This window comes from Tachyglossus aculeatus, chromosome X1, assembly GCF_015852505.1.
Source record: "Tachyglossus aculeatus isolate mTacAcu1 chromosome X1, mTacAcu1.pri, whole genome shotgun sequence".
NCBI lineage: Eukaryota > Metazoa > Chordata > Mammalia > Monotremata > Tachyglossidae > Tachyglossus > Tachyglossus aculeatus.
Window position 1 is genome coordinate 7,359,818 of NC_052101.1, and position 17,837 is coordinate 7,377,654.

General features: G+C 42.5%; 1 protein-coding gene across 3 annotated transcripts in view; it reads left to right on the forward strand.

The window, feature by feature from the left end:
* Nucleotides 1-17,837, forward strand: part of SH3YL1 (SH3 and SYLF domain containing 1) — a 65,730-nt gene that overhangs the window by 29,403 nt on the left and 18,490 nt on the right. For all 3 annotated transcript variants that reach the window (XM_038772945.1, XM_038772947.1, XM_038772948.1), the window contains 4 exons: nucleotides 3,398-3,462; nucleotides 7,674-7,786; nucleotides 9,107-9,235; nucleotides 15,889-16,051. In XM_038772945.1, coding sequence (XP_038628873.1) covers nucleotides 3,398-3,462; nucleotides 7,674-7,786; nucleotides 9,107-9,235; nucleotides 15,889-16,051 — 470 coding nt within the window. The remainder of the gene's footprint in view (nucleotides 1-3,397; nucleotides 3,463-7,673; nucleotides 7,787-9,106; nucleotides 9,236-15,888; nucleotides 16,052-17,837) is intronic.

Genomic DNA, 17,837 nt, shown 5'->3' on the forward strand with positions numbered 1-17,837 from the left:
CAGAGGTGTTGTCTGTAGGAACACATGTACACCCACTAATTTTAAATTGGTATTTTGTGTTCGGTTTGCCCTGTGAACATTAAGATGTTTTTAATCCAACTTGACATTTAATGAGCTAAATACGGGAGTAGATATAAACCAATCACATCAAACACAATCTCTGTCCCGCATGGGGCTCACGGTCTGAGAAGGAAAGAGAGCAAGGTATCCTTTCTTCATTTACAGATGAAGAAACTGAGGCCCAGAAAGGTTAAATGACTTGGCCCAAGTCACATGTCAGGCTAGGGGTGGAGCCAGGAATGAGTCTTTGCTAGAGGAAGAGACCGAAAGAATTAATGAAATAGGAGATTTTGTCCATTTCCGCCAAAACCGCACGCTGTTTTGGAATGTCTCAGGCTTTAGTGTTGCACTTCTAAAATGACAGTATTGCAACTTTTATTTCAGTGGTAGGGGTATCCTAGAGTGATATTTCATAGAGAACCTTACAGTCAGAAGGACGTGTACTGCGATATTTGAAGTTAAGCCCAAGGTATTTTACTTCATTCAAGCTGTTTTTCCACTTGTTAACCTCCTGAGTTTTGTTCATTCCTCTTAGTGAAGAGTTCAGAAAATATCCGTAATCATCAATCGGTGGTATTTATGGAGTGCTGTGTGCAGAGCACTGTACCATGCACCTGGGGGAGTACAGTATAAGAATTGGTTATCACATTTGCTGCCCACAAAGAGCTTAGAGTCTAGTCATGCATTTATCCGCCCACCCGAGTTGAGGCCTTTGATTCGGTACAGGAAAAAGGCATTGAATGATTTGGCAGAAGAAAGTTGAGTGGCAGTTACTTAGGCATTTTATCTGCAGTGGACTGATGTATTCTAATCCCAGCTCTGCCACTTGTCCACTTTGTGACCTTGGAAAAGTCACTTCAATTCTCTGGGCCTCACTTCCCTCATCTGTAAAATGGGGATTAAGGCTGTGAGCCCCACGAGAGACAGGGCTGTCCAACCTGATTTGCTTGTATCCACCCCAACGCTTAGTACAGTGCCTAGCACATAGCGCTTAACAAATACCATAATTATTATTATTATTGCCCCACGAGAGACAGGGCTGTCCAACCTGATTTGCTTGTATCCACCCCAATGCTTAGTACAGTGCCTAGCACATAGCGCTTAACAAATACCATAATTATTATTATTATCCTCACATCCGGCTTCACTGCTAGTGAAGGTTTGGCTCCAATCAAAATCTTCGTCGGTGACTGGATAAAGTCGCTTCTGTGTCGACGGCTATGGAAACCACACTCCTTTTCCTCTTCTCACATTTTTTCCCCTAATTCTCACGGGCAGTTTACTTAGCGATGAAACCAAACAAAGGCCGAGTTTTTCCAATGGGGGTCCTAGGCGAATTGGGACCCCGAGTCTTCTTTGTCAGAAAATCTCCTAGCTGGAGGTTCCCAAGACCTTCTGGACTTCTCTGGCTGGCCCCTCAGTTGGTGGGATGGTTATTATCGGAAGGGTTGAAGAGTTGGGGAACTCTGGAGTTTCTCTAAGAAGCCCAGGAGACTGTCTGCCGGCCTCCAAAACCTCAAGCGGGCCAACCCTTGATCACATCTCGTAAGCCCAGCTGTTCTCTCTAGCCATCCCGTCAGCTCCGCTGGCCATTCCTAACTGCTGCGGAGAGAGAACCGAGCTTGGGTTGTGGTAATAATAATAAATATTGTGGTATTTGTTAAGTGCTTACTATGGGCCAGGCAGGGGTAGATACAAGATAATCGGTTTGGACACAGTCCCTGTCCCACACAGGGCTCACAATCTTAATAGATTATAGATGAAGACCCCTATTTTCAGAGATTGTCCATCAATCTGTTCCAGATCTCTTGCTTATATATCTGTTTTGAACATGTCACCTAATAATAATAGTATTAATAGTAAGTATGGTACTTGTTAAGCACTGGCTATGTGCCAAGCAGAAGCCGTCCCAGGCTGAGCCCACTACTTCTTCTCCACCTTCTCCCCCTCCCCATCCCCCTGCCTGACCTCCTTCCCCTCCCCACAGCACCTGTGTATATGTAAATATGTTTGTATGGATTTATTACTCTAATTGTACATATTTATTCTATTTATTTTTTGTTAATATGTTTTGTTTTGTTGTCTGTCTCCCCCTTCTAGACTGTGAGCTCACTGTTGGGTAGGGACCGTGTCTCTATGTTGCCAACTTGTACTTCCCGAGCTCTTAGTACAGTGCTCTGCACACAGTAAGCGCTCAATAAATATGATTGAATGAATGAAAAGCAGCGTGGCATAGTGGCAAGAGCACGGGCTTTGGAGACAGAAGTCATGGGTTCAAATCCCAGCTCCGCAGTTGTCAGCTGTGTGACTTCGGGCAACTCACTTAACTTCTCTGGGCCTCAGTTATCTCATCTGTAAAATGGGGATTAAAACTGTGAGCCCCCCGTGGGACAACCTGATCACCTTGTAACCTCTCCAGCGCTTAGAACAGTGCTTTGCACATAGTAAGCACTTAATAAATGCCATCATTATTATTATTATTAGTCTAAGCCCTGGAGTAGATACAAGTTAATCAGGTTGGACAGAGTCCCTGTCCCACATGGGGCTCACACTCTTAATCCCCCTTTTACAAATGAGGGAACTGAGGCCCAGAGAAGGTAAGTTACTTGCCAAGGGTTACACAGCAGACCTATGGAGGAGCGGGGATCAGAACCCAGTTCCTTCTGGCTCCCAGTCCCGTGCTCTATCCACTAAGCCACGTTGCTTCCCTAAGTGTGACGTTCTTCGTCCCGCTTATTACCCTCATTTTATAATGTTTTTGAAATCCAAACTCTCATCCAAAAATGATTTTAACTCTGGCCTTATCTGTATGTCAGCATTTTGCACAGTTAACCTTTCTTTTATTTTTACAACTTGTCATTTAGCTGACGCACCACTTAGGCCAGAAAACTGGCCATTAAGCATCTCTTTGTGAATTCTTGTACTTTACTCAGTTTTCAGCTTTAAGTTTGTAGGGCAAAGTGGCTCGTCTCTTAGGACCAATTTAATAGCCCGGGAGCTCTGGGTGGTCAACAACTTAATAGTTCAGGTCAGAAAGTTTGGGACAAGAAATGTGGTTTCTTCTCCATTCTGAAATTGGTGCATGTATGTTTTCAAATATAACAAGAGCCTTTAGTTTGAAGTTTTCCGAGAACTACTAAGTTAAGCGCCTTCAGGAACAATGAAAGTGTCAGGACTATTGAAGCCATTTCAGTACAACAGATTGGAGATGTGTAAGGCTTGGGATTGTATTCGTTTGGGGTCTGGACTCTATCAAAGGTTAGGTTCCTTTACTAGCTACATCCCTGTTGGCGTAATCCGATTGTAAACCATCTAAAGCCAATTTTATTTGTTTCAGAGTGGTCCGCTCCTTCTGCAATAGGGATAGCCGGTCTTGGTGGCGGATTTGAAATTGGAATTGAGGTATGTATACTAGTTTATTACAAGCTCGCTGTACTCTTAAAAAAAAAATCTGTTTTCCAGGCAATAGTCAGGAATCTTCCCTCTGTTCTAGTCAGAAGGATCTGGATTCAAATCCTGACTCTGTCTCTCGTCTGTTATGTGGGCTTGGACAAGTCATTAACTTCTCTGGGCCTCTGTTCCCTCATCTGTAAAATGGGGATTAAGACTGTGAACCCCATGTGGGACAGGTACTGTGTCCGACCCGATTACCTTATATCTACCCCAGCGCTTAGAACTGTGCCTGGCACCATTTAATAAGCACTTAATGAATACCACAATTATTATTATTATTATTATTTTTTTAACCTGCCTCTTCATATGTCTTCTACTCTCCACCACGGGATTGCAATCTGTGAAGCCACTTTTTGCCGTAATGGGCTTCATGGTCCCAATTAATATGAGGGTTCTGTCTTCAGCTGAACCCCAAATATATAACCACTCACTGTCATATTTCCCTTCGTCATTACATATCCGGACAAAAGTGCCCTAAAAGGTCTGCGTTGTTTCAGTTGCTACGAGCTTGTGTCTGCTGATTCTGTTGTTTTGTCCTCTCCAAAGTGATTACAGTAATGCTCTGCATTTAGTAAGCTTCAGTAAATACCATTGATTGGTGTATCACTGGGCTACTATGGCCATAGACAAGAAGGTGTTCAATATGTTCTGTAAGCTCCTTGAGGGCAGGGACCATATCTAATAACTATTGAACTTTCCTGAGTGCTTATTCATTCATTCAATCATGTTTATTGAGCACTTACTGTGTTGCAGAGCACTGTACTAAGCGCTTGGGAAGTACAAGTTGGCAACAAGTTGCTTAGTACCCTGCTTTGCACACAGAAGACTCTCAGTGCTATTGATTGATTATATCACAAGCCATCTTTTTTTTAATGGCAACCAAATCGGGTGTCCTGTTGGAGACGGGAAAACAAAAATAGGGAATTGAGACAGCTTTTTCCAGACAGGTACTGGGGATTTCTGCTATTAGTGAATGTAATCAAGTCACTGCGGTTGTAGATTCATTGGCAAGATATGAAGGTTGACCTGAGAGTTTCTTGCCATTTAATAGTTCTCTCATAGATATATAAGCTCTATAAAGCTTTCCCTTTGTGCCGTGTTCACTTAAAGGAACCCCTCCCTGTATATATCAATCAATCAATCGTATTTATTGAGCGTTTACTGTGTGCAGAGCACTGTACTAAGCGCTTGATGTTATTAAACTTGACGTTAATACTTCAGCTCCATTTCTGTGTTGCCGTTCAAGCGATTAGTGCGTCCAGCTTCCTAATACTGGCTGTTTTCGAATTACAAGCCTGTATTTTCTTCTCATGTTTCAATCAGATTCCTTCTTAAGCTGTCGGCCTTGTGAGGTTTCTCCGTTGCCATGGTTTTAAATTTTCTCTGCCTTGTTAGAGGAAGTAATTCTAATAACTCTTGCTGCAGTTTTGCTTGGATTTCTCTCATCGCTGTTGCTGTAGAAATCACAGTCTGGTATCTTTCTCTGGCATCTTTTTTTTTATTTCCCCTTGGTATTATTGGCGTGTACGGGTCAATTTTCTTCATCGTTGGCTAAAGGTATTTGAAAAGGCCTCCCTCATGTGGACAGAATGTCGTCGGCAGACATTCCTTCAGATTCCTTCTTTTTGGGAATTTTGGTAGTTGGATTTAGGCAAATATGGAGCTACCTGCTGAAATTACTTTTAAGGTTAATTTGGGGGAAATTTGGAATTCATAATAGGTTATATTCCTATAGCTTTCCTAATTTTCAGAAATTTGAAATAACGAAAATGTGAATTTTTTCTTAAGCAGCTGACTTACAAGTAGGATGTAGTCAATTTGCTAATTCTCCAAATAATATAGTAGTGATTTTAGGCCTAGGAGGAGCCTGTTTAATAAATTACTATTTGAGTCAAGCAAGGGGCTTACAAAGCGCATCAGTCAGTATCAGGATGAGATGCAGCGTGGCTCAGTAGAAAGAGCCCGGGCTTTGGAGTCAGAGGTCATGGGTTCAATTCCCGGCTCCGCCAATTGTCAGCTGTGTGACTTTGGGCAAGTCACTTCACTTCTCTGTGCCTCAGTTACCTCATCTGTAAAATGGGGATTAAGACTGTGAGCCCCCCGAGGGACAACCTGATCACCTTGTAACCTCCCCAGTGTTTAGAACAGTGCTTTGCACATAGTAAGTGCTTAATAAATGCCATCAGTATTGTTATTATTAAGCTTGCTTCTACTGTGTTCAGCGTGGGGTCTGAGTCACAACTGGGAGGGGAGAGATGGGCAAAATTTCTAACAAAGGAGAAGTCACGGCAAAGATCAGAAACCAGTGCTCTGCTCCAAGCTTCCGCTATCAGGCCTGAGAGTCAGAGGAACTGGGTTATAATCCCAGTTCTGCTGCTTACCTGCTTGTGACCTTGGATAAGTCACTTCTCTGCGCCTCATTTCCCTCATCTGCAAAATGGGGATTTGATATTTGTTTTCCCTCCAACTTAGATTATGAGCCCCATGTGGGAACTGATTATCTCGTATCGTTCAGGACACACCTCCCCACTCTTCAAGAAACTCCAGCGGTTGCCCATCCATCTCCGCATCAAACAGAAACTCTTCACGATTGGCTTTAAAGCACTAAATCACAATGTCCCCTTTTACCTCACCTCACTACTCAACCAGCACTTAGAACAGTGCTTTGCACATAGCAAGCGCTTAATAAATGCCATTATTATTATTATTATTATTATTACTCTCCTAATACAAGCCAGCCCACACACTTTGCTCCTCTAATGCTAAACTTCTCACTGTACCTTGATCTGTAAGCTCGTTGTGGTCAGTGAATGTGTCTGGTATATTGTACTTTCCCAGGCTCTTAGTACAGTGCTCTGCGCACAGTAAGCTCTCAATAAATACAATTGAATGAATCGTATTCATTCATTCAATCATATTTATTGAGCACTTACTGTGTGCAGAGCACTGTACTAAGCGCTTGGGAAGTGCACGTTGGCAACCTATAGAGACGGGTTCACAGTCTGGAACAGAGAAACAGACAACAAAACAAAACATGTGGACAGGTGTCAAGTTGTCAGAACAAATAGAATTAAAGCTAAATGCACATCATTAGTAAAATAAATAGAATAGTAAATATGTATCCCAGTGCTTAGTACAGAGCTTGGCCTATAGTAAGTGCTTAACAAATATTATTATATTATAATAATATGTCTGATAAAAGAGTTACATTGATAGCGTAAATAATAGAGGTTTAAATCCTATTATTCTAGAAATAGGATTCTAGAATAATCCTAGAATAATAATAATAATAATATTATTATTATTATAGGTTAGGAACTTCACTAGCTTAATTCCAGGAATGGAGTAATACTCCAGCAGAATGGGACCTATTTCATTGTACTTGAAAAGCACCGATGAATATGGTGACTAGAGTTATTACTAATGAATAAGGACCTTTTTTGTGTTATTTCTTCCCCTCTTCCTATTGCTGTCTACTCCTTACTTTTTCCTTCCCGATTCTCTTCCTTTCTCATCAGCATTTTCTGGATGGAAGGAGAGAAAGGAGCCCTTTACGTTGATGATAATAACAATAATCATAATAATAAGAATTGTAGTATATGTTAAGCACTTACTATGTGCCAGGCACCGTACTAAGTGCTGAGTTGGGTACAAACTGATCAGTTTGGAGACAGTCCTTGACCCACATGACGCTCACAATCTTAATCCCCGTTTTAAGTTGAGGTAACTGAGGAACAGAAACGTGAAGTGAGTTGCCCAAGGTCACACAGCACACAAGTGGCAGAGTCAGGATTAGAACCCAGGTCCTTCTGATTCCTAGGCCTGGGTTCTACCCACTAGGCCATGCTGCTCAATACTGGGACCCTCCTAATCTGATTCCAAATAATTAGTAAGGCCAGATATCTTCATTCAGAAGATAATATTAATATATCCTCCTCTTTCTGTTGTCACCTGCATCCTCATCAACACTTAGCATTCACTCACATCTTCAATTTTGCCGTATTAGAAAACATTCCTCATAGTTCACGTAGGCGTATTCTCCTGAGCAGAACCTATCTTAAATGATGTCTCGGTAATTTTATATTTAAAACGTTGCATTTATATGCATGAGTAAGAAATGAAATTTCTTAGAAAACCACCCTATTTTTTTTAATTTCCAGGTGTCAGACTTGGTAATAATATTGAATTATGGCAGAGCGGTTGAGGCTTTTGCGAAAGGTGGCAATTTGACTCTTGGTGGGAATTGTACAGTAGCAGTTGGGCCTTTAGGAAGGTGAGTTTGCCATTAAATGTCTCTCTTGAATATGTTTATTCATTCATTCCTTCAGTCGTATTTATTGAGCGCTTACTGTGTGCAGAGCACTGTACTAAACGCTTGGGAAGTACGAGTTGGCAACATATACAGACGGTCCCTACCCAACAGCGGGCCCACAGTCTAGATGGGGGAGTCAGACAACAAAACAAAACATGTGGACAGGTGTCAAGTCATCAGAATAAATAGAAATAAAGCTAGCTGCACATCATTAACAAAATAAATAGACTAGTAAATATGTACAAGTAAAATAGAGTAATAAATCTGTACAAACACATAGGTGCTGTGGGGAGGGGAAGGAGGTAGGGCGGGGGGATGGGGAGGAGGAGATTAGTTGTTGAGGTTGAGGTTAAGCGCTTAGTACAGTGCTCTGCACACAGTAAGCGCTCAATAAATACGATTGACGATGATTTAAGTTTATAGAGCGCCTCATGTTCCTTTGACAAAAAAGTCCAAAAGACCATTGGTGACTAAAGTTATAGTGATACGTGTATTTGTTCTTTTTTTAATACATCGCCAATGTGAGAGTGACCTTTGGAGGAACAGTATGGAATTGTGTTAGAGGATTTGAATTAGTCATGGATTTTGGTGACGTTATAAATAACCTGCTCATAAAAAAGTATAGTCCTCTAAAAGGTTCCCTGTCTTGGCCATGAAAATGCGATACACATATATAAAAAAATCTGATTGGATACTTGTTATCATTAAAATATTTAATATTTTAAAATAGAAAAGTATGGCCAGATGTAGGGAAATAGTTTCTGACTACATTATTTATGTATGGGACAATCACCTAGGTTTGTGTGTGTTCTCTATAATTTATTGGGCTCTAATAACAATAATAATAAAAATAATCATATTAAGCCTTATGATGCGCCAAGCACTGTTCTAGTCGATGGAGTTGATGCAAGGTAATTAGGTTGGACACAGTCCCTGTCCCACATGGGGTTCACAGTCTTGATCCCCATTTTACAGATGAGATAACTGAGACACAGAGAAGTGAAGTGACTTGCCGAAGGTCATACAGTAGACACGTGGCCGAGCCGGGGTTAGAACCCATGTCTTCCGATTCCCAGGCCCGTGGTTTTCCCACTAAGCCACGCTGCTTATTATTGCGTCCAAACACATTTTATTAACAAAACAAACTTTAGTGCAAGCTAGGAGAAAATAGATAAAGCAAACTCTCATTATAAATTACAGAAATAAGTGGCGAATTTATTTCTGACCAAGAGTTCGATAGTAATTTGTGTCCGGACCTTATGGGAATCTTCTGCCTTATAGGAATTTAGAAGGTGATGTTGCTTTGCGAAGTTCTGCTGCCGTCTACACTTACTGCAAATCCCGAGGGCTGTTTGCCGGGGTCTCATTAGAAGGAAGCTGTTTAATTGAACGGAAAGAAACGAATCGCAAGTAAGTGCTACCCTAGACCAAAATATTTAGATTAATTCCTGGAAGAAGCGACGAAACAGAGCCAAGTAATTAGAAAAATCATTGAACGTGGGTATCTTAAATGAAAGATTTGAGTAACGGCAAGGAGCAATCTTGGAACAGTTTATCCAGTTGCGGTTTAAGCCGATTGGGCTTAGGATATTTTATCCTGTAAAATAGTTAATAAGTGAGTATGGGTGGAGGGTTTTGATACCTTCACTGTAACTTTAAGGAGGAAAATAACCAGCTGTTCACACACCATTACTCCTTTGGCTGTTGTTACTTTTGGAATAGAAAGTCTTTCAGCAGGTGTAGCCACACATCTGTTTATGTTTACTGTCTCTGATCCACTCCTGCAAAAAAGAAAAAAACCCAAAAAACCACACCTCTTCCCATTCCCTCAATTCCAACTTACCTCCAGATCCTATATCAAGCAACTCTGTGTAAAGCTTTGCAGTAGGGAAGGCATGATTTAGTGCATTGGCCATAAAACTAAATCAAGGAGCTAAGGAGCTGTCCCGTTGGCTTTGTCAGATAGATAGAGATAAGACTCTTCCATCTGGAAAGATAAAAAGACACGTGATTAAAGTTTACTAAATCATGAACTGTGTGAACAGGCCAGATGCAAAATTTTTCTTCATTGTATCTGACTAAAAGGAATAACGAATGACGCTTGCAGGTGAGACACTCACAAGAAATGAAAAGAAACGTAGCGGATAGTGAGCATATGGAATTTGTTACTACAGGGCCTTTTTCAGGCCAAAAACCTTAGAAGACGCAGGAGAGGTTTGGTTAAAAATGTGCAAGAAGCACATTCAAGTGGATTATTCCAAAGAAAATTAAGACTGTAGATGGGAAAGTTGGGGAGGTTACACATTTCTAAATGTTAGGATGGATTCTAGACTGTGAGCCCGTTGTTGGGTAGGGACCTTCTCTCTATGTTGCCAACTTGTACTTCCCAAGCGCTTAGTACAGTGCTCTGCACACAGTAAGAGAAGCAGCGTGGCTCAGTGGAAAAAGTACGGGCTTTGGAGTCTGGGGTCATGGGTTCAAATCCCGGCTCCACCAATTGTCAGCTGTGTGACTTTGGGCAAGTCACTTATAATAATAATAATAATAATAATAATAATGGCATTTATTAAGCGCTTACTATGTGCAAAGCACTGTTCTAAGCACTGGGGACTTCTCTGAGCCTCAGTTCCCTCATCTGTAAAATGCGGATTAAGACTGTGAGCCCCACGTGGTACAACCTGATGACCTTGTATCCCCCCAGCGCTTAGAACAGTGCTTTGCACATAGTAAGTGCTTAACAAATGCCATCATTATTATTATTATTGTTATTTTTATTATTATTATTACTACAGTAAGCGCTCAATACGATTGAATGAATGCAGTTATGCCTCCGGTTGCTCAGAAGAGGAGATACGCCTTCAATAAGGCTTTTGAAGTAATTGTCAGATGTGAAGAGGAAGGGCATTCCAGGACAGAGGCAGGATGGTGTAATGGAAAGAGCACAGCCCCGGGAGTCAAAATGTCATGGGTTTTAATCCCAGCTCTGCCACTTGTCCGTTTTGTGACCTTGGACAAGGCGCTTCACTTCTTGGTGCCTCAGTTCCCTCATCTGCAAAATGGGGATTGAGACTGTGAGTCCCTCGTGGGACAGGGACTGTGTCCAGCTTGATTTGCTTGTATTCACTCCAGCACTTAATGCAGTTCCTGGCACTGGAAGCGCTTAACAAATACCATGATTATTATTAGTATTAGGATGTGGATGAGAAGGCGGCAGTGAGCTGGATGAGATGGAGTGAGTAGGGTGGCAGTAGAGGAGTGCAGTGTGCAGGCTGGGTTGGAATAGGAGAGAAGCAAGGTGAGATAGGAGTATGCAAAGTGAACACAAGCCATAGCGTTGCTCCTTCAGTCAAACAATCAATGGTATTTATTGCGCCCTTACTGTGTGTGGAACTCTGTATTTCACATATACAGAGAAGCAGCGTGGCCCAGTGGAAAGAGCACGGGCTTTGGAGTCAGAAGTCATGGGTTCAAATCCCGGCTCCGCCAACTGTCAGCTGTGTGACTTTGGGCAAGTCTCTTCACTTCTCTGCGCCTCAGTTCCCTCATCTGTATAATGGGGATTAAGACTGTGAGCCCCCCGTGGGACAACCTGATCACCTTGTAACCTCCCCGGCGCTTAGAACAGTGCTTTGCACATAGTAAGAGCTTAATAAATGCCATTATTATTATATATTGTCTTTGCCATCATGTGACCCAAAGCCGCCTTGTGGTTCTGGGAAGACACGGACAACAAGAGTCTCCCGTGGCTGATCTCAAAGGACATTCATTGTTGAAGCCTTTCCTCTTGAAGGTGGTAATTCATTCATTCAGTCGTATTTATTGAGCGCTTACTGTCTGCAGAGATAATGGTGGTGACATCTTTGCAATTCTATTGTATTAACTGGTAATTGTTAAGCACTTACTAAGTGCCAGGCACTGAGGTGGGTATTCATGCATTCAATTGTATTTATTGAGCACTCTGTGCAAAGCACTGCGAGCTTGGGAGACTACAGTATATGAATATACATTCATAAACAGATACATTCCCTGCCCACAGTGAGCTTACAGTCTAGAGGGGAAGAGAGAAACAACTTTAGAGAAGCAGCGTGTCTCAGTGGAAAGAGCCCGGGCTTTGGAGTCAGAGGTCATGGGTTCAAACCCCGGCTCCGCCAATTGTCAGCTGTGTGACTTTGGGCAAGTCACTTCACTTCTCTGTGCCTCAGTTCCCTCATCTGTAAAATGGGGATGAAGACTGTGAGCCCTCCGAGGGACAACCTGATCACCTTGTAACCTCCCCGGCACTTAGAACGGTGCTTTACACATAGTAAGTGCTTAATAAATGCCATTATAAAATAGAGGGGGAGATAGACATTAATATAACTAAATAAATGACAGGTATGTACCTAAGTGCTGTGGGTCTTCCCAGACTGTGCCCCTTCCTTCCTCTCCCCCTCGTCCCCCTCTCCATCCCCCCCATCTTACCTCCTTCCCTTCCCCACAGCACCTGTATATATGTATATATGTTTGTACATATTTATTACTCTATTTATTTATTTTACTTGTACATATCTATTCTGTTTATTTTGTTAGTATGTTTGGTTTTGTTCTCTATCTCCCCCTTTTGGACTGTGAGCCCACTGTTGGGTAGGGACTGTCTCTATATGTTGCCAACTTGTACTTCCCAAGCGTTTAGTACAGTGCTCTGCACACAGTAAGCGCTCAATAAATGTGATTGATTGATTGATTGGGAGAGGGAATGAACAAAGGGAACAAGTCAGGGTGACTCAGAAGGGAGGGGGAGAAGAGGAAAGGAGGGCTTAGGGAAGGCCTCTTGGAGGAGATGGGCCTTCAGTAAGGCTATGAAGGGGGAGGAGAGTAATTTTCCGTCAAATAATCCTATCGGATACGTTTCGGATACGTTTCCTATCCAACACAGGCTTCATAATCTGAGGGAGGGAAAGAAGGAATTTTCTGTCTGTTTTATTGATGAGGAAACTGAAGCACAGAAATTGTGACTTGCCCAAGGTCACACACCAAGCAAGAGTTAAGTTGGAGAAGAGCCTGTGTTAGTGTTTAAGCAGTCTACCCCCTCCAAGCTTGAAGTGCAGGTGTTTACCATTTTTCCTAACTCTTCTACTACTGTTCCTTTGCCCACATTCTCCCTTGGGCTTGGAACTCCCTCCCCCTTCATATTCAGTAGTCATCCATTCATTCAGTTGTATTTATTAAGAGCTTACTGTGTGCAGAGCACTGTACTAAGTGCTGGGGAAATACAAGTCGGCAACATCTAGAGACGGTCCCTACCCCACAACGGGCTCACAGTCTAGAAGGGAGAGACAGACAACAAAACATGTAGACAGGTGTCAAAACCAACACTGTCCCCACCTTTGTCTTCTCTTATGCCATCAAGTCATCTCCAACCCATAGCGACGTCGTGGACACATCTCTTCCAGAACACCCCACCTCCATAAGCAATTGTTCCGGTAGTGGATCCATAGAGTTTTCTTGGTCAAAATCCGTAAGCGGTTTACCCTTGCCTCCTTCCGTGCAGTAAACTTGAGTCTCCCCTCTTGATTCTCTCCCATGCCGCTGCTGCCCAGCACAGGTGAGATTTGACTCGTAGCAGATTGCCTTCCACTCGCTAGCCACTGCCCGAGGTAGGAATAGAATGGGCAGGCCTCTGCTTGACTCTTCCTCCTGTAGTTAAGACTGCTAGATTACTGGAAACTCTCCAGGTGCGACCCTGATAGAAGCTCCCCACCTTTAAAACCTCCTAAATTCACATTGCCTTCAAGAGGCCTTCCCAGATTAAGCACTTTATTTCCCCCCCGTGGTTTTTTTTCATGGTATTTGCTAAGCGCTTACTATGGACAGGCATTGCTCCCTCAGTCAAGCTTACAAGATGCAAGTTTATCAAGTTCAGGCTTAGGAGGCCTTCCCAGACTGAGGCCCCTCTTTCCTCTCCCCTGGCCTTGCCTCCTTCCCCTCCCCACAGCAGCTGTATATATGTTTGTACAGATTTATTACTCTATTTTATTTGTACATATTTATTCTATTTATTTTATTTTGTTAATATGTTTTGTCTTCTTGTCTGTCCCCCCCTTCTAGACTGTGAGCCCGCTGTTGGGTAGGGACCGTCTCTATATGTTGCCAACTTGGACTTCCCAAGCGCTTAGTACAGTGCTCTGCACACAGTAAGCGCTCAATAAATATGATTGAATGAATGAATGAGTTGGATACTGCCCGTGCCCCTCATGGAGCTCTTAGTCTTAATCCCCATTTTACAGATGAGGTAACTGAGGCAGAGAGAATTGAAGTGATTTACCTAAAGTCATGCAACGGACAAGTGGCGGAGCCAGAATTAGAACCCAGGTCCTTCTGACTCCCAGGCCTGGGCTCTATCCACTAGGCCACACTGCTTTTCCCTACCCACCCTCCCCTCTGCATTGACTCTGAACATGGCTGTATGTTATTATTAATAATGGCATTTATTAAGTGCTTACTATGTGCAAAGCACTGTTCTAAGCACTGGGGATGTTACAAGGTGATCAGGGTGTCCCACGTGGGGCTCACGGTCTTCATCCCCATTTTGCAGATGAGGTAACTGAGGCCCAGTGAAGTGACTTGCCCAAAGTCACACAGCTGACATTTGGCAGAGCTAGAATTCGAACCCATGACCTCTGACTCCAAAGCCCGTGCTCTTTCCACTGGGCTACGCTGCTTCTCTAAGCAGTATACCCCTTAAGGACTTTGATACTCTCCTCAGCCCCACAGTACTCATGTAAGTATTCATATACTCTATTGTTTCTCCTATCCCTAATCTGTTTTAGTGTTAGTCTCCCCCTTAGACTGTAAGCTCCTTGTGGGCAAGGATCACATCTACCTAGTAAGATGTATCGTACTCACCCAAGTGCTTATTACAACTCTCTGCACACAGTAACCACTCAATGATTGCTGTAAGGATATCTCCAATAATAGAACAAGTGCCAATTCTTCACATGTCGATGATAGTAGAAGATGTGTTGGAGAGAATATCAAAGTGGTGTTGTCATGTGTTCAGCATTCCCTCTTGGTTTCTGATGAGGCTCCTTTCATTCATTGAATCGTATTTATTGAACGCTTACTGTGTGCAGAGCACTGTACTAAGCACTTGGGAAGTACAACTTGGCAAGATATAGAGACGGTCCCTCCCCAACAACGGACTCACAGTCTAGAAGGGGAAGACAGACAACGAAACAAAACATATTAACAAAATAAAATAAATTGAATAGTAAATATGTACAAGTAAAATACATAGAGTAATAAATCTGTATAAACATATATACAGGTGCTGTGGGGAGCGGAAGGAAGTAGGAGGGGAGGGGGAGAGGAAGGACAATTTCGACAATTCACGTTTTCTGAGCACTGAGGGAAAATGTATTTTGACATCTATCTTGAATTTTCTACCATTCAGTACCCAATTTGTGCTCTACACCACTGGACTGTCTCTTAACAACACAAATGTCCGATGCATAATCTCAGCTGTCTCGGTGAAAATAACCTTCCTTCCATAATTCTTTCATTACGCTTTTGGCTGAAACATAATTGGATCTGAGTTAAAATAGCAAAAAGGAGCTTTTGGCCCTTCTCAGGATGTTTATGTTCAAAATACACATTGGTCTTTTATGCCCAGAACGAGCCTGAGGACTGAAGAAATGTAAGAAATTCTCCGTGGTGCTATAGGTAACATGCTCACTAGCACCAATTAGTAAGGGATTTACTGCAAATTATTTTTGACACAACCCTTGCAAAGTTCAAGTTAAAACTGCTCGTTCTTTTTAAACTAAAATGTTTTTTTCAGAGTTAAATGTGCCCTGCGCAAAACTAGCAGTTGAGTTATGGAAGTATTTAAATAAGAATGTCATAACTAAATAATTTAAAATGTTTTTTTTTTTTCTATGCAATGTATGTTCTTTGAAAAGAATGGGCAATTTGGGGCATTTAGGTGAAGAAAGATAAGTATCTCTCTTATCCTGAACTTTAAGGTACAATGTTCTTTAAATGTTCTCATTCTCCCATGTGATCGATGTGGATTTTCTTGCTAGATTCTACTGCCAAGATATTCGTGCCAGTGACATTTTATTTGGCAACATTCCTCGCCCTGCTCAAGCTGAGGATCTGTATGAGATTCTTGAGTCCTTTACTGAAAAATATGATAACGAAGGGCAGAGAATCAATGCAAGGAAAGCAGCCAGGGAGCAGAGGAAGGTTTGTGTAAATTTTCTTTTTCCCATTCAGCTTTCTAGGGAGTACCTGAGTGCAATATTTTCTGCTTCCCCTCATCATATTAATAATGATGTATGGTAAGCATTGTGCTAAGCGCTGAGGCAGGTGTGAGGTAATCAGATAAGATTGCCCCACTAAGGCTAGCAGTGTGAGTGGGGGAGAACAGGTATTTTATCCCCAATGTACAGATGAGGGAACTGAGGCAGAGAGCGGTTTAGTGACTTGCCAAAATCACACAACCCGTCTTCCAATCTGGTGTTCTTTCCAACAAGACCCTTCTGCCTCCCATCTCTACTCCTGGAATTCTAATATTCTATGATAATACAATATCATCATAGAGTATGATAGTCTAATATTCTATATTCTAATATTTTGTTCATTCATTCATTCAATCGTATTTATTTTGTGATAGAAACAACATGGCCTAGTGGCAGGATCCCAGGTTTGGGGGTCAGAAGGACCTCGGTTTTAATCCTGGCTATACCACTTGTCTGTCATGTGACCTTGGACAAGTCTCTTCATTTCTCTGAGACTCAGTTCTGTCATCTTTAAAATGGTGATTAAGTCTGTGAGCCCCATGTGGGACAAGGACTATATCCAATCCAATTTGCTTGTATCCACCCCCGTTCTTAGAATGGTGCTCGGCACATAGTAAGTGCTTAACAAATGCCATAATTACTGTAATCAGAAGCAGCATGGCCTAGTTGAATCCTAATTCCAGCCCTGCCATTTGCCTGCTTGTGTGACTTTGGGCAAATTACCTTCTCTGTACTTCAGTTTCTTCTTTTAATAAGTGCTTACTGTTTGTCAAACACTGTTCTAAACGCTGGGATAGGTACAAGTTAATTAGCTCAGACACAGTCCCTGTCCCACCTGGGGCTCTCAGCCTAAGTAGGAGAGAGAACAGGTATCTAATCCCCATTGTGCAGTTGAGGACCTGAGGCACTGAGAAGTTAAGTGAATTGCCCAAGGTCACACAGCAAGTCATTGGTAGAGCTGGGATTGGAAGCCAGGTCCTTTGACTCCCACCCTCGTACTTTTTCTACTAGTTTATGCTGCCTCTGTAAAATGGAGTTATAGTGTACTCTCCCAAGTGCTTAGTACAGTGCTTTGTACACAGTAGGTGCTCAATAAATGCGATTGAATTCAGTGCCTGTTCATTCTCCCTCTTAAACTGTAAGCCCTGTGAAGGACAAAATCTGTGCCCAATCTACCCCAAAGCTTAGTTCAGTGCTTGGCACATAGCAAGTGCTTGACAAATATCACGTATCATCATCACCATCATCGTTGTCATTATGACCTTTTAATAATGTTCATAAAAATGTCATCTATAGTATCTTTTCATAGAACACCGTTGCATTAAAATTATTTCATTATTATTTGCAACAGTAAACAGGAGGTCTCACCTCCGCAACATTGCCAAGATCTGCCCTTTCCTCTCCTTCCAAACCGCTACCCTGCTCGTTCAATCTCTCATCCTATCCCGACTGGATTACTGCATCAGCCTCCTCTCGGATCTCCCATCCTCCTTTCTCTCCCCACTTCAATCCATACTTCACGCCGCTGCCCGGATCGTCTTTGTGCAGAAACGCTCTGGGCATGTTACTCACCTCCTCAGAAATCTCCAGTGGCTACCAATCAACCTGCGCATCAGGCAAAAACTCCTCACGCTTGGCTTCAAGGCTGTCCATCCCCTCACCCCCTCCTACCTCACCTCCCTTCTCTCCTTCTCCAGCCCAGCCCGCACCCTCCACTCCTCTGCCGCTAA